This window comes from Cygnus olor, chromosome 1, assembly GCF_009769625.2.
Source record: "Cygnus olor isolate bCygOlo1 chromosome 1, bCygOlo1.pri.v2, whole genome shotgun sequence".
NCBI lineage: Eukaryota > Metazoa > Chordata > Aves > Anseriformes > Anatidae > Cygnus > Cygnus olor.
The window spans coordinates 99,438,060-99,460,844 of NC_049169.1; the positions used below are offsets into that span (position 1 = coordinate 99,438,060).

The 22,785-nt window shown below is 39.1% G+C and overlaps 1 protein-coding gene across 6 annotated transcripts in view; it reads right to left on the reverse strand.

The window, feature by feature from the left end:
• Window positions 1-21,757, reverse strand: part of SPAG17 (sperm associated antigen 17) — a 116,477-nt gene extending 94,720 nt beyond the window's left edge. For 5 of the 6 annotated variants that reach the window (XR_005823983.1, XM_040572490.1, XM_040572481.1 and 2 more), the window contains exons 1-3: window positions 21,264-21,757; window positions 13,339-13,479; window positions 12,952-13,011 (exon numbers count right to left, since the gene is read on the reverse strand). Coding sequence is in view for 5 of the 6 variants with exons in the window: in XM_040572490.1 (XP_040428424.1) it covers window positions 12,952-13,011; window positions 13,339-13,479; window positions 21,264-21,362 (300 nt within the window). In the remaining variant the exon portion in view is untranslated. The remainder of the gene's footprint in view (window positions 1-12,951; window positions 13,012-13,338; window positions 13,480-21,263) is intronic. The other variant, XM_040572502.1, reaches the window with a different exon arrangement.
• Window positions 21,758-22,785: the final 1,028 nt, after the last annotated feature.

Here is a 22,785-nt window from a genome sequence, read left to right on the forward strand (position 1 = left end):
AAATCTTAAACCAATCTGCCATCAGTGTTGTGAATCCCTCACAAGAAGCTTTCAGGCCAGACTATGGAATGAAAGCTGCATGTCATACTGAAAAATTACTTCTGGCCAAAGAAGACTTCTGTATGCATAGTATTAAATATTTCTGAATCTGGTGATGCCATTTCATTGACTAGAGCATATGATATCACTTTGAAAGAATACCAGAAAGGCCCTGAGCAGACTGAAACAACTTCTTTCAGATCACACCTGCAGTTTGTTGAAAGGTAATTTAGTTTGTATTGTCTGACCGTGCCCCTCATTTCATTTTTGCTTCTCAGAACCTCTTCCCAAATATGATGTCAAAAGATCACTTGTATAATCATCCTCCTCCACTGCTGAATTAAGGTCTCGCAATTCAAACCGAGCTAAATCAGTAAATCAACTGCATATCTGAAAAGAGCTCCGTATAGAGCTTATGTATCCACAAGGTAGACTGCAAAACTTAAGGCAAACCAGAAAATCATCTTCATTAATCAATAAAGACTCTACCAACACGTATTTCAGATAATTTTAAAAAATTATAAAAGTAGATTTGATGTCTCCCTTCTTCCCCTCAGTGTCCATGTCCTTCTTATGCTGTGGGCCTCAGAGCTGAAGGCAGTACTCCAGGTGGAGTCTCACAAGAGCAGACCAGAGGGGGAGAATCACCTCCCTCGACCTGCTGGCCACGCTTCTTTTGATGCAGCCCAGGATATGGCTGGCTTCCTGGGCTGCAAGTGCACATTGCTGGCTTATGTTGAGCTTTTCACCCACCAGTACCCCCAAGTCCTTCTCTGCAGGATATCTTAACTGGTTTAATCTCAGCAATGCAGAAGGAAAACTTCCTAAGACACATATGTACAGTGTATGTGTCTTACTGTTAGAAGTACTCAAATAATGTTTTAAGGGAAACACAAACAGTTGAATAACCTCATTTAAGTAAAAAAGAGAAAACGTTACATATAAATTACGATGACTTTTAACCTTGGCTTTATTAAGTATCTCATACAACAGCTCTAAGCATCTGTGGTATATACCTCCTTTGCCTTCCTGACCTGCTACCAAACTCACCTTCTTTAAGGGAAAATATGAAATGAATGTCCAGTTATTCAAAAGAACAATCATTAGCATTGCTATCTCAGGAAACAGGAGTGTCATGCAAAGGAAAGATTCTCTCACGTGGCTCTTTAGATACCTGTTCATTTTTAACACCCTAACTGGGGAGAGAAAATTGAAATGGTGATTCAAGTGATTCCTGAAGAACTCCTAAAGACCCCAGAACTTTAAAATGAGAAGATACACCAGTCTGCTGTGATCTGTTCCCAGAAGAAAAGATATATTGCTGTGATGAAATCTTGAAACATTTACATTTCAGTAGTATAAATGTGCCCAGCTTGTCTTTTCATTGCGGAGCAGAGTATTTTGTGCTTCTGAGAAGTAAATTCTTTCCAGTAATCCCAGCCAATTGGATTTGCACAATGAACATTACAGAGCTAAAGTCATGCTTCTCTGATATTACATCTGGCTACAGACAAACCAATAAGAGGTGGAACAAAAAGATTTAAGAAGTAAAGCTGTCTCATCAACGCTTGTGCTGGCAGAACCTGCCCAGCTACACATTGCCAGAATTTTGTTAAGAACCCTCAGAACCTGTGGGACAGGAGGGCCCAATGACCTCATGGGCTTTGCACCGCTCCTCAGCAGGACCTTTCCACTTACGCCCATGTTTGCAACAGGGCCTTGGGCATTTTTTTTTCCTCTGGTGATAAAGGATTCTGTAGTTAATTATTCTATTTGAGAAACATGTCTTACACTCCACGGCCCATAATTAACCACTTATAATCACCTGAAACTTTGAAGGCAACAAAACAGATATCAGTATTTCCTTTTCCAGAGGGTCCGTCTACCAGTTTAAGAATGACATTGTTACAGACATACTTGCTTAACATAGAGATTGCAACAAAACTTGCATGGAAAAAAAAAAAATTATACCAAGTTGCACATATGCAGGAAACCTTGTAATGCGGAAAGCAAAAACAAGGTGTCACCAGCATTCTAAGCAAGTTTAAAGTCTAAGTTTTAAATAGATAGATGAATTTCAAATGGTATCAAGTTTCTTTCCTAGACAATAAATTGTCAGCAATTTGGGGTTTTATAAATGGCCTCAAGCAAGATAATTACAATTAACAGTAATAAAATAATAATACAGGCAGAGGGTGTTGCCTGAAGAATACTAGAGCTAGGATTATGAAGAGTCATTATTCTGAAATGGAAATAAAATATGTTCAGTTGTCTCATGTAAACAATAGAACCAGATTTCTCAGTTTCTATGAAACACAAAATTAGAAGACACAGATTGTTTTCCTGCAGGAGCTCAAGATTTTTTACCCCAGTTGTAGCATTTACAAATCCTGGAACTTCCTAATGTGACCTACTGTCCTTAGACGGGCCCCTGGAAAGGGATGCAGAACTACAGAAGCTTTAGAAATTGATTGTAAGCAACTAGAATTTCTAGGACCAACCAGTTTATAGCAACAGCAGTACAGTCTAAAGGAACAAACAAATCCCAAGCCAAAGGCACATCATTTGATAACCTGACACATGCCACTCTTGAGAAGATACGTGACAATGACATTCTACTCTCCTGGGTATTAGCGCTAGTGAGACAACTGTCTGCCAAAGCAATGCAGAAGCTCAAAGTCCACTAGTGAAAGGCTTTACGAAGTATCCATCTCTTAAGGTAAGCACAACAGGTAGAAGCTTGTGTAGCTGAAAGCACTAGTTCTCGTAAAATTTTCAAGGTATCTGTGGTGATTTAACAACTGATGGGCAGCTAAGTTACACTCTTCTGCTCTCTCACTCTCCCTCCTCAGAAGTATGGGGGAGAAAATATGGTGAAGAAAGGAAAGCTCATGAGTTGAGACAAGGAGCAGTTTAAAGGAAAGTAAATAGCAAGCTAAGGTTGGGCAGAGGTAAACAGAGAAAATAATTATTCTCTACTTCCCATCAGGAAGCAATGTTCAGCCTCGTCTTGGGAAGCAGGGCTTCAATAAATTCACATAGTAGTTGCTCGGGAAGACAGATGCTTTCATAACAAGAGACCCTCCCCCTCCTTTCACTTCCCCAATTTTTATTGCTGAGTGTGACGGTGTATGGTATGGAATATCCGTTTGGTTACTTTAGGTCAGCTACCCTGGCTGTGTCCCCTCCCCACCTCCCTCTTGCCCACCCCTGCCCTCTGGCCTATTAGGGGGCAAGAGTTGGAGAGACAGCCCTGATGCAGTGCTAGCACTGCTCAGCAATACTCAAAACATTGGTGTGATACCAATACTGTTCTAGCTACAAGTGCGGAGCAAAGCACTATATAGGTTGCTCTGTAGAAAGTTACCTCCAACCCAGCCAGAGCCAGCAGAGTATCAAAAATCCTGGAATACTTTAAAATTATCTAGGAGGGATATGGATAACCCCATATTTGCAGTTCATCTGGAGATGCCAAAGATTTGTGTCTTGGGGTGGGATAGTCTCTGTTTGGAATAGTTCAGCATGGCCATAAATTGTCCCTATTCAGTTGTCAGCAGAGCAAACTGAATTGTTTGTAAAGGTCTCCTGTGAGATAAAGAGGGGGAAATCTAACCTCAGCCAATATGCAGACATTGGTCTCAATTTGTGAATATCAATATGAATGATTCTTATGGAAGTCGACCAATCTGAATTACGAAACTTGCTAAACCCAAGCTAACTTTTTTTCCCCCTTAACTTCCTTTTAAGTAAACTGACCTAGATTCTTGGACCCAAGAGGAAGAGTAGTTAAACTCTCCTAAGAAGACAAGACAATAAACAGCTCTAAGCTAAATATAACACTTCATGCAGTAGGATCATTTACAAAACAAGTTACGTTCCGTACAATTATTTACCTGGTAGGTGTTTGCTACTACAGACATGAAAAGCAAGGAGTAGATGGTGCCCACAGCAGGATTTAATGTTCCCTACCCTTCCCTGGAGTCAGTACCTCACTAAAAGGCATCCTCATTTAATGACAGTTCTTAGCCATTTTGTGAGCATCTGCATACCCATACAGAGTGAAGGCCAAGCGCTCCTGCAATAAAATTCTCTTAACTCACATCCACACAATTGCACTGGACAATGGCTGACTGGAGAACTGTTCCATTCTATTACAACATTTAAGACTGCAGTGTTTGTTTTGCTCTGTACTGGAACTGGAAATAATATGAAATCTTTCTATCCTTTTGACCATTCAGCAAGGCTGCCAAAGTTCTTTTTTACTGTCAAACCCACTCAACAAAACAATGACACCTGACAAGTTTTGGCCCCTGAACTGTTCCACTTTACAACCACTTTTCCAACTAATTTTTGTTCTACAGTGGAAAGAAAACAAAATTTTACTAACTTTTACTACAAAATAGAATTCTATTGACACATCTTTCGACTGGAAAGACTGCATCTTAGAATGACTATCTCTACTTTTGAGAAAGGCTACTCTTGATCCCAACCATTCTGATGGTGCTTTGTAAAAATCTATATGCTCCCACAAAAACTATACACTTTTAATTATATGTTTCCACAAGAAATCAAAAGGCTTCCCTAAAAATACTCTTAACTAGCATTATTTCTGAAACTTGTTTCTTCAGTGACACATATTCTGGCTACTAACCACTCTTTGATCTCCTCCAGATGCCACTGCACAACTCATAACAGCTTGTACCTTCTTGGGTAAAAATATCCCTAGCCACAAGCACTACATCTGCAGCATTAAGAATTTTGTTTCACTTTTTTTGCTGAAGATATTGTATCATTACCTATATCACTTTAAAAAAACAAACAAACATAAAACAACACAATAAAACCAAACCTTTTGCTTTTTCTATGCTAGAAATACTGTAATATCCTTAAGGCAACATAAATGCATACCCCTTGTCCCATTTTTTTTTCCATGAAAGTACTGTTAGAGACAAATGGCAGCATCCAAAAAAAAAAAAAAAGGACACAATCAGAAAGATAACAGAAAGGCATGAATTATTCAGGACCAACTGAAGAGAGACATAAAAAAATATTCAGAATTCCTTAATGAAATTCATGCCATTGAGGTGAGGACTTATTAGAATAACATAGCTTTGAATACTTATGTGCCTGCACATACACACACGTGTATGTGTATGTATAAACTTTTATACTACATTAATAACACCTATACGCAAGAACTACATACTGAGTTCCAATATAAAGTGGACCTTCTCTTTACATTGTGATACCACCAAAAAAACCACTTCAAATAGTCTTACCAGCAACAACCTTTACTTCACAAATCTACATTCTACATAATTCCAGAAAACAAGTAAACAAACAATTCACAGAAATGCTTGAAGTAAGACTGCTTTAAATTCCTTGTTTTCTGCCAGAACTCATTCAGTTTACTCTACTTCAGCTTGTTCATTGCTATGTTTCACTACCCTACATGAAGTCTTAATATCTTAGGTAATGTATTTTGTGTTGGAAGTGACAGGAGAGGAATATGTTTCACTTACACCTAGAAAACCCAAGGATCCTTCTGACCCTGCTACAGCTTATTATTAATGCAAAAAGTGCTGTGAACATTACACAATTTCCCAAGGACTCTGAGAGCACAAACTTAGGAAGAAAAAAAAAAAGTAAAAGAAGAAAAAAAAAGCACCCTATAAATAATTTTAAAACAATGCAAGATTCTGTTTCTAATCCATAACCTTTTAGTCCTCAAAAATGAGCTGTACAAAACATGAATTAATTAAGATTTACGTGCAAACAGTCAACTGAACTGCGTTTTGATGGCAAAGTGTACATACTATGCTTAGAAGTAGAAGGATTTAATTTGGGGAGTCTCTTTGGTTTGCTTTTTGAAATTGCACAACTAGGTTGATATTTCTATACCCCTGTCAGTACGGGTTGGCTGTTATGGATCTTCAATAAGACAATAAAACTGGCACTTTTTCTGCTTTTGCCAGTCCTGAAGTTTGAAGTATCCGAGTTGATACTTCTTCCCTGTAAAAAAGAAGGTAGAATAGAAATGAGGTTTTGAATGACAATCAATTGCTGTGCATATTTAGAAGCAAGCCAACAGGAGAATCAAATAGGTTCCGTGTTCAGCCAAATATGACAATTTGTAGTCAATATCCTATACTTTCTTCTGTTTAAATCTTAACAGTTCCTGCATGTGACATGCAAGCTAATGATTATGATGGAGAAAAATGATTTTCTGGGTTGCAGAATCAGAGACAATTCAGTGTAATCAGATGGGTAACAAGATCTTGGACAGCCTGATTTACAAGTACTCATTATTTCAGATTTAAGGAAGAAAGGAGTTAGTCATGAAAGATACATAGAGAGACAGAAGAAATCAGAGGAAAAAGCTGGGCAATTTCTATATGGGGAACATGAAAAGGGGGCATATAAGGGTGAGCTGGCTGTGAATAGCAGAAAAGATACAACCAAGAGACTCTCCACATAACTGAACTGCCTGCAGTCATAACTAAGTCTTCTTTATCAAAACTGTGGAAGATACTTTAATGATCATGCTCATTAAAAAAAATGGTTTGCATGATATGATTGTGGCTCATCCTAGTCTTAAGAAAATGAACAGTGCTGAACAAAGATGAATCTTGTTGAGAATTTTACAATGAAAAGAATGAAAGGAACATTTCATAAGTCGTAGGCAGACAGTGGAGCTTTATACAATCTTCCCACACTCAAAATGTGAGAAATGACTCTAAGATCAGAGTCTACTCTAGGTCTATAAAGTTGGTATGCAGAATGTGCATTTCAACATTAAAATATTTTGCAAGATACCTCACAAATTACAGGCAACTTCAGAAAAATTAGAAAGATACTGTAACAGAAAAGTTTTGAGTATTTCCTATACCAAATAGAAAGATGCAAAGCAGAGGACTCTAAAGTGAACATCTGCCAAAGCACACACTACAACAATCAACTTTGGTTCCATGAAACCTGGACCACCTTCCAAAATAGTTATTATCAATTTAATTCTGTTTTTTTTGAAGAAAAGGTCTTTTCGCAAACAAAACAGCTTTCCCTGGTAAGGCTGCAATTCTAGTTGAAACATTAACAATGATATAGTGAAAAACAGAATTCCCTCTGTGTTATTTAACTATTGATTTAGAAATAAGCATTCTACGGTTAAGAAAGCAGTGACAAAGACTGAAACTCATTAACTGACAGACCTAAAAATGCAGAGATAAACAAAGAAGCACCATCAAACAGGTGAGTTTCTTATGGGGTCTGAAACATACAAGATGTTGAAACTACTCTATTAAAAAACTGTAAGTGAGCTAGGAGAAGACACAAAATCCTCAATTACTCAGTTTCCAGAAGACACAATAACCATAGCAGTTATAAAGAATATAGCATAAAACTCATTCATACAAAGCAGTTTGGCTACCTTAGTCAGCATAGCGTGAGAAGCAATATGATTTATTTTGTTAAATTACAAGATATGTATCTTAGGACAAAGTAAACAGACCAAATTTAAAGGATTGAGAACCTGTGAAGTGGTAACTTTGGGAAGGACTCACTGGTCAACAGTGAACAACTCAGTCTAAAATTCACTCTCAGAGCAAGGCAGTAGCCAAGGTAACTTAGTCAATCTTCAGACTTGCATACAATAAGCCATCAAATAGAGTATGTGCATTATGTTACACTTGTATTTGATGCATATTCAACAAAACCACTAAGTTCCTTCTAGTGTCCACAATTAAATAGTGAATTGTAAATGTTTCTTAAAGAAGACTCACAGAAATTACTAAAGAATTGAAAAATATGAAGAAGTCTATTACACATTGCTAAAGAAAGAGAAAAAATTAGGAGCAATCTGAACACAATCTCAAAGTTTTTACACTGAGAAGATTAATTGCAAGATTTTCTTTGATCTAGTAAATATGGCCATATATTGAAACATGTATTTACACTGAAACTATAGGTAACTTTTATCAGGAAAGGTCCCTCCTGTAAAGAAATTAAGCTGTAACATATTCTCAGTCATTTGTAATCATTTAGAAAAAAACACCCAATCATGATTTTCGAACTTTCACGGCTGAGTATTTTTGGAAAAAACACCACTGTGACCTGTGGCATGGGTTACGATAATCTCTTCTACCAACCATATCTATCCATTTACTAATTTCACACAACATAAAACAAATTGGTGACAGCTGCATTAATAAGAAATCCAACTCTTGGCTTACAGTGTTGACATTTTTTTCTTATCAGTAGCCTTTCTTACTGAAAAAGAAGAATTGAAACAACTTAGTTATTGAGAATTGAACTTAGTTATTAAGAATTGAAACGACTTAGTTAACCATCTTCTCCTACCACCCCCTGAAACTTATGGGATTTGTTGCTATCACAGACTTTACTTCACTTGTTTAATGGACTCTTCCCACAGGTTTTGCCCATCTTTTCTACTTCAAACATGCTTGCAGAAAAGTCTTTAAAATCTACTTTTCCATAGCATACTAAACAGAGTCTAGCAGAAGATGAAGTTACTCTTGGCTTAAGTTGTCGTTGTTGATGTTGTTTTTATTAGTTCTACCATGCCTGAGAGATTTTCCATCTTGCATTCACCTATACCTGTCCTCAAGGAATAACAAGTCTAGCGAGGACTTGTGGAGTGCAGTGCACACTGTTCATGCTGTGTCCCATCACCAAAATGCAGCAGGCATCAGTCGAGTTTGCTATCTACCCAGTGATTAACAGTTGAAAAACTCTTATTTACAGCTGATTTAATCTGTTCCAGTGGCATGGAATTCTAGCATGAGAATGCAAGCTCATTCTCTCCCAATTGCAAGATCCTGCATTTGGGCCGGGCCAATCCCAAATACAGGCTGGGCAGAGAATGAACTGAGAGCAGTCCTGAGGAGAAGGACCTGGGGATGTTGGTTGGTGAGAAGCTCAACATGAGCCAGCAATGTGCACTTGCAGCCCAGAAAGCCAACTGTATGCTGGGCTGCATCAAAAGAAGTGTGGCCAGCAGGTTGAGGGAGGTGATTCTCCCCCTTTGTTCTGTTCTTGTGAGACCCAACTTGGAGTACTGCCTTCAGCTCCGGAACCCCCAGCACAAGAAGGACATGGACCTGTAAGAACAAGTCCGGAGGAGGGCCACAAAGATCATCAAGGGGCTGGAGCACCTCTCCTACAAAGACAGGCTGAGAGAGATGGGGATGTTCAGCCTGGAGAAGAAAAGGCTCCGGGGAGACCTTACAGCAGCCTTCCCGTACCTCAAGGGGGCCTACAGGAAAGCTGGGGAGGGACTCTTTGTCAGGGAGTGTAATGATGGGACAAGGAGTCATGGCTTTAAACTAAAAGAGGGTAGGTTTAGATTAGATATAAGGAAGAAATTCTTTCCTATGAGAGTGGTGAAGCACTGGAACAGGTTGCCCAGAGAAGTTGTGGATGCCCCATCCCTGGAACTGTTTGACGCCATGTTAGATGGGACTTTGAGCAACCTGGTCTGGTGAGAGGTGTCCCTGCCCATGTCAGCGGGTTTGGAACTAGATGATCTCTAAGGTCCCTTACAATCCAAACCATTCTATGATCCTGCGAATGGGTCAGGATTTGTGTTTGTCCCCCTATTTGACAGTATTTCTCAGTTTGACAACTAACAATTCTGTTGCAAGAAAGCAGAATTAATATAATATTTTTTTTCACATGTAGTGGAATAAAGATTAATATTTTTAATTGGAATCAACCTTTTTGGTTACACAGGATTCACAGTCTGGCTTGTCCTGGAGATGAGTCGAAGCAGTGTGCAAAAGGATGCTGTTGTTACGAGACTTCAATTTTGCTGGCTTCACAAGCACAGGCGCTCATTCTGAAGATAGCATTCTGAGATTCACATCCAAACAAAACTGCTCTGGTCTCTACCACTTGTGCCTATTTCATCTTTCCATGACCCTTTGTCTCAAGCATCTCAGCTTGCCTGAGAGAACCACAAAATTGTTCCACGTCTCTCTCCTTTCCACGCCCCTCTCTCTCATGGCCACATCCATTACTTAATTGTTTATTTGCAGCAAACCTGGCTATCTACTTCCAGTCTTCTCACATGAAGGGGCAGCATGAGGCTCCATCTTCTTTCACAATTTTTTCTCACCATGGTACTGCTCCATAGCTCCAGCTTATTCCCTTCTGAGTATGTGACAAGAATCCTTCTCAAAATTTCCTGAGTAACGTCAAGACAACTTTCCTAACCCAGTATCAATGAGTTCAACAAAACTGGAAAAGAAACTGCTGCAAGGAAAAAAAAATCTTTCCATCTACACAGCCCCCGAACTCGATCTCAACAGAATTTTCCAGAAAAACAAAACAAAACAAAACATTTTGATGAATAAACTAGTGTGGAAATTTTAGGCTTGAATAGATTTTCGAAGTTCAAAGTATGGTAACTGACAAACTGTTTCATATTTAGTAGTGGTAAAGCATCTTAATTACACATAACATGACCAACTCTAATAGAAAATGGACACAAAAACCAGGTACATAAACAACAGAATATATGTGTACATATATATATATATAAGTATGCATATACATATATATATTTATGCAAGGTATATGTAATAATATATAATAATATAATATGCATATATTCTCTTTTGCCCAGAGAAGCTGTGGATGCCCCATCCCTGGAGGTGTTCAAGGCCAGGCTGGATGGGGCCTTGGCCAACCTGGTCTAGTGGGTGGCATCCCTGCCTATGGCAGGGGGGTTGGAACTAGGTGATCTTTAAGGTCCCTTCCAATCCAAGCCATTCTATGATTCCGTGATATATAATACACATAATTTATTCAAACATACTGCAGCCTTAGGTCTTGTCTGTTAGAAAAACAGTACATGATAAATCAACCTGATTCACTATTAAATTTGTTGCTTTTTTTCAGGAAACTTAACATTTTCCTTTGCACATACAAGAAAAAAAAAATCATTTCCATGGTGTCTTTATGAGAAACTCAACTTAACATGATTTAATTAAGTGTTGGAATTAGCACAAAATTACAGATCAGGACTCCTACTCCTCAACAAGTCACTTAAGAGACAGAAAAACAGTTAGACACCAAATTGTCCCAGATACGGAAATCTTTTAACTATACATTCATAAACCCTGCCATTATCCTCTTCAATTTGTACAGTAAGAGTGATGTGAAATTGAACACAGTAAGACGTTAAAAGCCCTGAATGAAAATAATTTATAATAGACAAAAGGCATTACTTTAATATAATACATAACTAGCCTGCAATATAGTTTGTTAATGTTTCTTACAGCAGGCACCGCAGACTGCTGCACTGAAATTTATTAAAATACCCCACATTTGAGTAAATTCAATGTGCAAGAGCTATAGCATGGGTAATAATGTTACTATTAATACTACTAATAACCACATTGCTATCCATGTCATCAGTCCCAAATTCATACACATGTATACTTCATATGTTCAAAGATCATTATAGGTTCAATAATCTTATTTACTGTCCCACTAGAAACAAATATGCACTTGTGGAAATCCCGGTGTGTCAAGTCCCCAAACAGAGAACTGTATGCAGAAAGGACAAAAATGTTCCTCTTGGAAGAACATTTCCCACTCTATGTTCTGTTCTAGCCTCTTATTTGTTTATCCTTACTGTAGCAAAAGTTTTGAATGCACAAACTGCACTTGGGCTTTAAATGAACACTCAGGAGCAAATTTCTACCCAGAGAGGCAGAATCTTAATGCTTGTAGTGACATGATCAATCTTTTAATTTGCTACAGCCAGAACGGAAACTGAGTCCAAGCAAAAGGTCAGAACAGGCATTTTATATTCTCTGTTAAAGGAGAGGAGGAAAAAAAATGTCTTTGAGGAGTAAAGTAAGTAGCTAATGAGACACAGCACTGACAGCTGGAATTTAATAAGTATCCACTTCACAAGGAAAATTGCTCTTAGTAATTAAATACAGGTATCACGCAAAGCTTCTGCTTAGAACCAGACTTCAAAATCTTTCTGTCAGTAGGACTGAAGGGGTTTTACGTCCCAGGTAATATAAGGGTGAGTTTGCCTGGGAGGCTAGTCCTAAATGAAGAGGGTTAATTGCATAAAATTCACAGTCATGTCAGTGGTAAATAATTCCAAAGGGACTTGTTCAGATAGTAGTCTGGCAATACTGAAAAACAGACTTCAACTAAAAAGACCTGTTATAAAGTCCGCCAAAACCTGAGACATATTAAAAGTTTATTAGTCATTTCAGAACTAAAATGCAAACACAATCTTTTTAGAGGGATCCAAAATTCTTTATTTTCCAGGTCTGTAGGGCCATAAAACTTTACCTGAGAAAATTTTAAACAATCTTCTAATTAATCACAGAATTTTATAACCTCTCACAAGCTGTATGTAAAACATTAACAAGGTAGGGAGAAGGAAGTCCTATTTGTACTAAGCATGATTCTCAATCCAGCTGACATACCCCACTAGATGAACCATGTTAGAATTTAACATCGGTCTGAGATTGTAATGGAGATAGCACATGGAGATGGTATTTCATTTATGGGACCGCATGCCTGTAAACGAAGGAAGGTACAAGTCTCTAAATAACAGTGAACATCTGGGAGGGCAGAGTCTAATTATTTTTCTGTAATTTGTAACAACGCCATCAAAATATGACCATGTAACATATTCTCAACTTAATACAACTCAGATCCATAGAAAGACATCTTGATTCTCACATAATTAGTAGTCCAATGGAACTGTGTTGTTATCATGAGAAAAAAGAATTTTAGGTATCCACATGGGTCAGTGCTTTTACCAGGTAGAACTGCATTTACTCTGGTATGCATAACATAATTACACAGCTCTAATTAGCACAATGTAAAAGAGCTCTGACTCTAAAATACGTCTCAACCTACCTCATAGAACACAGGCACATCCTTAACCTTTTTTCCCTTTTGACTTCCAGATTCTGTGATCTGTAAGGAAATAAGGTATTATACCGTGAGTCGATTTTAAAATTAAACAAATTATTTTACTAGTTATTCTTTTTCACTAAATACTACAGTCACACTCCAAATTGTTAAGGAATCATCTTAAAGTACCTATGTACCTTAGGGAGAGAGCTTTGATGACCAGCATCTTGAAGAAAAGTCTGTAAAAAAACCCACTGTTTGCAAGGGGCACACCAGCTTAAGTAAGCTTTTCTTCTTCCATTTTCTAATGAATTAGTGTAATTTTTAAAACTTCCACAGAGAATTTAAATAGGGTTTGGTTTGTTATTAAAAGTTCCTTTCTTGGAATACCTGTCTGAAGATATCTTCACGCGTCACCACGCTGAAGAGCTTCCGTTGTGGCACCTGCACAGCAAGAGACAAGGCTGTTGTGTGGATTTCATCCTCAATTTTGGTCCCAACCACAAAAGCGATGCTAGGCTTCCAGTCATCCTATTTCCAAAATAAAATATTTAATGCATTAGAACACGAGCACACAAAACACTTCTCTGCAGTTTCAAGGAGTAAGCCTGTAGAGATAATTACTCCCTTTAAGACATATTCAACATTAACATATGAATCACACTGAAATTAACTATACAATCGAAACAATCATGTACAGCTTTGTCCCTCTTCTTTCTTCCATCAGGTGGCAGCATTATGCTGTAGAAAACACAAATGCCTAGAAACACTCTATAAAACCTCCTCACGGGCAAAGGTTGCATTAGCATCACACAAAGATAAAATAACTTTTAAAGGTTTTCACATTTTGGTAAACAAACAAGAAATAGAATTTTAAACGTATGTATTTATACTGTTGTCATTCTTTGCTCTAGAAAAAAAAAACAACTTTCAACCCAGAACTATTTTCTAATTTCTAATTGTAGCATTGTTTGTACTATGTTTTATGAGGTTATATTTACTCATGCTATCATTCTTACATGCTTTCAGTAAGTGTTCTGAAACAAGAAAAAATTTGTATCTATGGCAAGTTATATTTCATGACAATATCAACAAATAAAAAACACTAGCAGCTTGCAAACATCTGCAGGAAAATACACATGCATTTTTAAGAAGAAAAATTTATTTTCAGCATAAAAGAAATGCACAGCAAGAGAAGATTGTAACAAGTTACTTATGGATATACATCCACAAAAGTTTTAAAATGATGTAATTTAAACGGTTGGTTACTCTTCTTCTCCACTTCTTTAACCTACTGGAATCCCTTTAAAAGTGGCAATCTTCAGCACATCCACATCTTCTCTCTCCAGTTTTCTCTATCAGCATCACTGACACCTGAACCAGAAGCACTTCTAAGGGTTGCACTTTCCACTCTTCAGGATGCACCATATTCTTTTCTTTTTTTTTTTTTTTTTTACTATGAAATTCAATGTGTGCATGTGTAAACTGCAAGGATATCAATAAAACTTAACAAAGGTCAACATGGAAAGAGTTTCAGTGAGATCCAGGTGGTCCCAGGGCATTGTCACACTAACCAGGACCAACCTAAGCAGACTCACATGCCAATCAGTGCGCATCATGGCAGGGAAAGATTTTAAAGACAAATTTAAGAAAGGTTGGTAACTTTAGGATTTTGATGGAAATAATTTCATATGCATATATCATGTAAAATGTATATGCGCATGCTTGCAGAAAAGAGGAAAAAAGCTTGAGTTTATGGTAAAGTGAGGGAAAGGACCCTTCAAAAAAAAGTTAGATGGAAGTGCTGACAGGAGAAATTTATCTTTTTCCAGTTTTAAAACATCCTTCCTCATTTGATCCTTTTCATATCTTGAAAAAAAAATCCTACCCTAAATGTTTGCAATTTGACAAACTGATGACTTGAGATGGGAGAAAGTGACAGTTGACATGACATAAGTTTCAAACTAGTAAACGCTTGCAATGTTTTATCACACTCTTCAGGTAACAAAACATGTCATTTAAACATGGCATAACATGATTATACAAAAGTGCCCCTCTTTTTAACCACAGTATATTCAGAGAAACAAAAAAGTGGGAAAGACCACCTGCCTCCTCCATGTTCTATAATAGCACAAGATACATCTTCAGAATTTAATGTTGCAAAATGCAGGAGAGTGCAAGCACACCACTGACGTGTTAAGACCACGCAAACACTATGAAAGCCACAAGAGTGTCTGGCTGCTCTGAGGCAGAGGACACTGCTCACAGGAGAAATGGCAGCAGCAGCGCTGCTGGCAATGCTCTGACAACAGCCCACATGGGGACTGTACCAGGTAAACTGAATTTCTTTTTTCCCTTTTCTACAAAGTTGGGGAATAATGATAGCTCACCCTGCCTAAAGTTGCCAAGATAGCTGCTGGTGCAAAGTATTCTGAAAGAGCTTGGTATTCCAACATCACTATCAAAACACGTGTACAGGAGCTACAGTTAATCTGAATTCAAGTTAAAGTTGTCATCGTATAGCTGCCAAGAGTTTGACTCAAAATTTACTATTCTTTGAACAAGGCACTTGGATGTCCATATTTGTGTGCAAATGTATTATTTCTTAGGCTTTTGGAATTGCAAAATGTAGAGATCAAAAGGCCCCCATGTGGTGGCATCCTGGTATTCCCATAGCTTGTGAGAAAAGCTAGAGCTTTCAGAACATCCACATACTAGGTGAATTAATGGAGCAACAGGTACACCAGAATGTCCTCTTCAGTGTGAGCCACCAAAAGAGAAGCATGGGGCCCAGTAAGTGTCACAGACACACAGTGACAGCACAGAAAGTGCGCCATACTCAGGAATGTTAGGCTTTAGCCCAGATTCGTGGTGAGGCATGGTACAGCAGCAACAGAGCCTGTTCCTACAACTTCCTCCAGTTCTTTGGATATGTGAAGAAATCTCCGTCAGAGTCCTAAAACCTCTACCTTATGACTTCTTTAGTTCCTCCTTAGAACATGCTGGTGTCTCTGTGCCCACAAATTACACCTGCTTAGGACTGGTTAACAACCTGCAACAACGATGTCTGTGAAACCTGTCTTCCTCAGAGACCTGTCTCTTCTTGACCTTTCCACCCCTTGCTCACAATGGTTGCTAGCTCATTTCTCCTTCCATTTCCACTCCCTGCTCCTTGTCAGAGTGCCATAACTTCTCCGAATCCTTCACACATCCTTTACTTGCACCCCTAGCATCATCTTTTCCTCAGTTCCTTGTCCAGCTAGTCCCTAAGTTTCGTTATCTGACCCCATTTCCACCTTTCTCCACCCTTACATTTCTTGTTAAATTCCTAGCACCTGTAATATTTTCCCATGAACTTTCAGAATTATGTTTGAGTAATGAGACTTTCTCTTTTGCAACACTTCTGCATTCCCAGGGAAGGCACCAGAAGCAACGGAGTGAATTTTCCAGGTTTCCACTGTATTGGCCACCTTCACAGCACCCTGTAACACCGAAGCAAAACATCAGGGTAAGTCCTGCTTGTGAAAAAATGATTTTTGAAAACACTTAGGATTTATCCAACTAACATTCTCGGGATTCAGCAAAAGATATGCCCTTGACACCAGCGTGGCACCTCTTTTTCCTTCTGCTAATTCTCTGCTTCAAATAAACAACCTGCTAGAGCTTCTCCACACAACAGCTATGAGAGTACTTATAGCATTGGCCAAACGCTGGCTAATACATTAAAATAAAATACAGGAATCAACATCTAAAAGATAACTGGTAGTGAAAATCCACCTAACAATTCTAAAGAAGTATATGCAACATGATACAAAGTCTTTTGTGTAAAAATTTAAACAGTATTAAGCAATGTTATCCTATCCCTCTATGAATCAAATATATATGCCTTTTATGCAAAAGGTGCAATACCTGGAAATTGGAGCTAGATAAATGCCAGAAATAGCTACACACACTTTGGCGGGGAATAATGATCTAGAATTCCCAGTCACTAACAGCATGTCATCCATTTCTACTCTGACTGTTTTTGAAGCTCATTTTTCAGAAAAGCTGAACATTCAGATCAGTAACTGGAGTCAATGAGGACAGAGAACATGCAGCATTAGTATATAGTTTAAGGTGTTAAAGTGACTGCTTTTTTTCTGACTTTAAAATCTATTATTTTTGCAACATCGTCCTTATGTTATCAATACTGTAACAGTATCCTTAATGTTCAAGGCACTGAAAGGATAGAGAAGAAACAGACCCTGCTTCTACAGCTCACCACCTAAAATCACAACATAAAAATGAGAAGGAAAAGTAGTAAAATGTATATGGTTACTTTAAAAACATTTTCTCCCTCAATATACAACTGTTCCTCTACTTAGTTTAATTCTTTCAAATGTTTTTGTAGAAGTGAGACCTAAGAAAGGATCTGATGGGGGATAGATTAGTGACCCTAAGGCTACCTTAAATGAGGTTCCCAGCTTAAAGAACAGGACAGAGAAAACCATGCAGGTAACTAGAGGAAAAGCATGTAAACAGCCTAGGGAGGCTGCCACTGGGAGAAAGCAGAAGCACTACCTGCTCTGAGTCTCAAGCCTCAACTGTGTTTTTTTTCAACCTGTTAAAAATCAGTACACATAGTATACATATCTTATTTGTCACGGTACTATTGGAATAATAAAGCTATGTCAAAAAATCTCTAACTTCCATCCATGCTGAAGAAGAAAGAAGATGCAGCTCACAGAATTTTCTTTCCTTTTTAAATCTGTCTTGTACTTTCTGCTTCATTTCCTAGACACAGATGAGCAGCTGTTCTAGAGAAGACATTTTAACAAATCAGATATATTGACTACATTTGCAGTACTAGTTTCTAGATCTCTTTTGCTAGGAAAAGCATCACGCAGTCATCTCATCCCCATTTCCAGGAAATCTGAGTATCTGTCATTTTTCATTGTCACTTATTCTTCTGGTATTTTATTTTTCTTCCAAGGGCCACAACTAGTAGGCTCATTTCTTTACACCTTAGTTTCAAATATAAGTGTAATGGCTGAAGAGAAACATTTGAAAACTTAAACTCCAAACACTTCAGCATCAAAAGGCAAGAGTTCTTTAATCTCCCGATTTTTAAGTAAAGCCTTAGAAATAGTGAGATTTATTAAAGATTTATGAACACCTAGGAAAACATCCCCTCTAGCATTCTTTGCTTTCAACAATGAGGGAGCTTGTAAATCAGCAAGTCCAGCAGGCTTTACTGGAAAAGGTTGCTCATCAGCCATTTTGCAGCCCTCATGTAGTGACTGTGTAGAGCACCAGCATTAAGAAACCTCCAAGTCCACTTTCATTACCTCTTGACTGACACATGACCATATTACTACTGGCTTCTGGTTTTGGGGGCCTGAACTTTTGCTGTATTATCCCTGCAGGTTACAGAGTATTACAATTCAATTGAATACCTAATTCCTCTCCAGAGAGGAAGCAGTATGAAGAGTAATGAAAGTGGAGTCATCCAATTCAGAACATTTTGAATGGTTTTATACAAGGTTTACTTTCAGTTCAATCTTCAGGCCCTAAAATGCACATGAAGTGACAGAAACAGCACATATGGGGAACCAGAGCAGAACGTGGCTTCCAGTTGCCATGCTTAATTACAGTTGCTAATAAGGACATATAATAGATAACAATTACTTCAATTATCAGGGCTGTATTTGCCCAGAATTTCACTTAGCAAGTATATTTAGTGACTTAAAGCACACAAAGGTTCAAACTAAGCATCTTAGTTTATATTTTGTAATTTAATTTTGCAGTGAACCCAATCAAAATACCTTTATAAATATCTGAAAACAAACACATCTTGCAGCTGTATGTTCTTCTGCACAGCACGTTAGACACAAAAGGTGCATATAAACTATAATGTGAGGCTCTCCAAAATCCGTATTTCCTCTGTACATGTTTTTATGTTGTCTGTTTGCCAGTTTTCACAGTGTGTTTAAGTAAAAGCCATTATTTGGTTAGTAAATACCATTTAAATCATATTTTAGTTAGCATACCCTTCCATAAAATGTTAACACCACTGGTAAAATGACTCCTTTTCATAGATCAGACTAATAAAATATGGTAAGTCATAAACACACATTAAAATGGGAAATTTCATTGCTCAGCCTATCTGGTACAAATAAAACCAGTTCTAGTAAATTCCCTTTGACTCCACTAATAGGAAAAAATATTATCTAAACTGATAAAAGTAAAAGATTTTAAAATTCATTAAACATGATTTACCAGGAGAGAAATGTCTTTAATTGATAGGAGTTCTTGTCATCTCCCAAATAAATTCAGATTCATACGGTATATCACACACAATGTAAGAAATAATTTTGTACAGTGCAGCTGGTGACACGTATAATTAAAGTAGCTCAACACTCTGTGTTACAGGCTGCTTTCAGTTTATATATTCAAGCTTAAATTATGTATGCTATATATTTACTGAGGAAGGCGGAGGAAGGAGATAATGTGGTTAGACTATTTGCAGAATGCGGTTTGATTTGAAAGATCATTTTTATCCTTTGATTAAAAACCCTATAAGATTAAGTACTTAAGAAATTCAGTTTTCTCCATGTTCAAGAGGAAGGAACTAAAATTTGGCAGCACAGACATACTGTTGCAAAGGTGTGCTTTTACACAGCATGTTTATTTATATTAAGTATTGCCACGTTTGGCCATACTTGATGAACCATGATGCCCAGAAGAGATCTGCAGGTATTTGACAGTTTTGCACCCTGTATGCCCCTGCCCATGACTATCAGAGCTGAACATGAATTCTTCATGCAGTAAGAATTTTTAGCAGTTGCCCAGCATCACAGAAGCCTGAGCTCAAACTGACCCCGAGGCTCTGCCTGCTAGCAGCAAGACAGAGAAAGTGGAATTAGTTTAATTGGAACATAAAACGGATCGACAATACCAGAATTAAGGAGCCAAAGAACCTTAATTAAGCCCCGCTGGGTATAGGCATTATGATAAACTTTAATTAGGCGATCACAAACTTTTTTTCCTACAGTATTCTTGCCCCATTCAGTGAACATATTCAACATTTTCTTTCCATCTGCCTCAATGTGTGGTCTTGAATAATCCTAATTCTGGCATTTCCTATATTTCGAACATTTATTTCTTACCTTTTAAAATACTTCAATATAATGGTTTGCGTTTAACAAATGTAATAAATTACATATAGAAGCAGCAGAGTAAACAAAGCACTTTGTTCAGTGAATTCACTGGACAATATCCACAGCCTTAATAAACACCACCATAAAAACAAAATATCACTAATTGGCACCTTGCTAGCAAGCCCAGGAAAAAAGCCAGGAACTGAGTAGGTGATGGAGATTGGACCTCCACTCACCCCCAATGCTTCAGGGAGGTTCTCCTAGGGCAGGGAAGGGGTTTGCTAGCAAGAAAGGACTCGAGCGCTTTTGAACTCTACTGAAAAAGCACATTCTGGGGGAAAAATGGGAAACAACAGCCTTAGCTGAGCAGCACTTACCGCAAATTGTGATTTTGTTTGGCTAAACTTGTATGATATTGTGACTACAAAACAAAAAATAAATCCAAGGAAGTACTTTTGGACATCTGTGGTGTTTTTGGAAAGATGATTGGTCAACTGAAAAACTGCCTCCTGCATACGGAAATCTTCATAATTACTAGAACTAGTGCATTAAAAACAAACAAACCAAAAAACCCACCACAACAGGAAAAAATACCCTTGGTTTTCGAGTAAGGCACAACAGGCACCCAACAAACAAGGGAGCCATGGAAGTCATTTGTCTCACTTACAGAAGTGGTGCTAGGTAAACACATGCTAGATAAATATTATTGTTTGCGAAACTGCTACGCTATTTTGAAATCAAATTCTTTCTCGTGAGTCAAGATTTATTAGAATTACATTGCTTACATAGAACCTGGAAACCCAAATATGCCTTCAGATCCTCACACGCTGTTAAAAAGAAGGGGGGAAAAAAAAAAAGCGCCTTTAAGCTGCACACACCGAGGCAGGAAAATTACAGCCTCGCATTTTCAACGCTGGAGTTAATGCTGTGTCAGCACCTCCATCAAACCCCGTTGTTCAGCAGTTTATAAAAAGCTCCCTCCCAGCCGAAACTTGGCACCCACCCCGCCGAGGGGAGGGCGAGAGCGAGAGCGAGGGCGGCGGCGGCTGCTGCTGCTGCTGCTGCTCCTCCTTAGGGCACCGGTGTGGGGGGAGAGCCCCTCTATGACCCCCAGCCCGCCCCAGCGCCCCTCGCCCCGGCAGGGCTGCCCCGGGTCCCCCTCGGCGCCTCCTTCACCTCCTCCAGGGCGGCGGCCACCAGCGCGGCCTCCCAGCTCTTCGCCGCGGGCCCCGCAGAGGCGGCAGCGGCGGCGGCCTTCGGCCGCTTGGGGCCCATGGCGGTGCCGGCAGCGGGCGCAGGCCTCACGCGTCGCCCTGGCGACCGGCACCCGCCCGCCCCACGCCCGGGCCGCGGCTCGGGCCCTCGGGGGTTCCCGGGTTGGAAGCGGGGCCGTGGCGGGTTGGGGACACGGGGCTGGCCCCGGCAGCGGTGCTGGAGCCTGCAGGTGAGGGCGGCGAGGCAGACCCCAGCGCCACATCACACCCCGAGTGCTGCCAGATGTGCCTGCGCCGGCACCAGAAGGGGAGAGAGGGAGGCACAGTTGGGAGAAAGCAGGAGGGCTGCCAAGATAAAGAATTCATTACAGAGGAGTCATGTCGTGATCTCACACTGGAGACGAGTGAAATATTCTGTGTGATTTAACATTTGGTGAAAATACCCCAAACCACATGGTGCCCTTCCCCCACCCGGTTGTACCGACCAGCATTGCTCGGAGCCTCCAAATCCTTTAACTTCGCAGGAGTCTTCCAGCCATGCTGTGCAGTCCATTACTCCTTTAGTCTGAATTTTATTCTAGGATGATACTGACCTCATGTATGTGCTTTATAAAACACCTTTAATTACATGCTTTTAGTGGAGAAATAGGAATTCGGGTTTATAAGGAACATAAGATACAAGTCTTGTATCATCCTTAGTTTGCAGAAGTGTATCTTGCCCGGGTTTGTAGACAATGATGTAGTTTATAACATGGGAAAGCTGCACAGTAGATTTGCCAACATCCATAAACATTTTCCCCACCCCATTTCTTGGCTGATGTCCATTTTTCTCTTTTTGAAGTTTTCTTTTGTTGTCCAGGAAAAAAAAAATCAGACTGCAATTGTTCACAGAAACAGGGATTGTGACATTTTCACCATACCCTTGTTCTTCATTAAGGTCTTGGATATGCAGACTGTGCCTGCTGAGGTGTATTGAGAGAGTATGGGGAAGGAGGATCAGGCTAGGAACAGCTGTTAATACAGCAGGACAGGACAGAGGTATGGGGCAGAACACACAGATAACGTTGCCAAATGCCTTTACTATTAACTGTCCTGCCTTTTTATGGCTCGGTTTTCAGGGTTGGATGTGAGATTCAGGATGACTGACTGGAGGGTTCTGCACCCAGCTCCTGACGGTACGGCTGGAAATACACACCACTATGATGTCAGTGAGAGATGAGGACTGCTTAGAAGCACTGCTTGCTGTGCCCACACCTGGATCTGTAAGCTCAGGGTTGTTGGAAGGCTAAAAGACAGAAAAGTCACAAACAGCTCGGAGAACATGAACAATAGCTGTGAGAATCATGAATTGGCCTGGTTTTATCTATTGTGTGTTTGCTTGTATGAATAAGGATTAGTTAAAGGAAATTGTTTTGTTTTGCTGCTTATCGTCTTACTAAACACATCTAGCTAACTTGCTGTTTATTGTTGTTGGATGCTGTAGC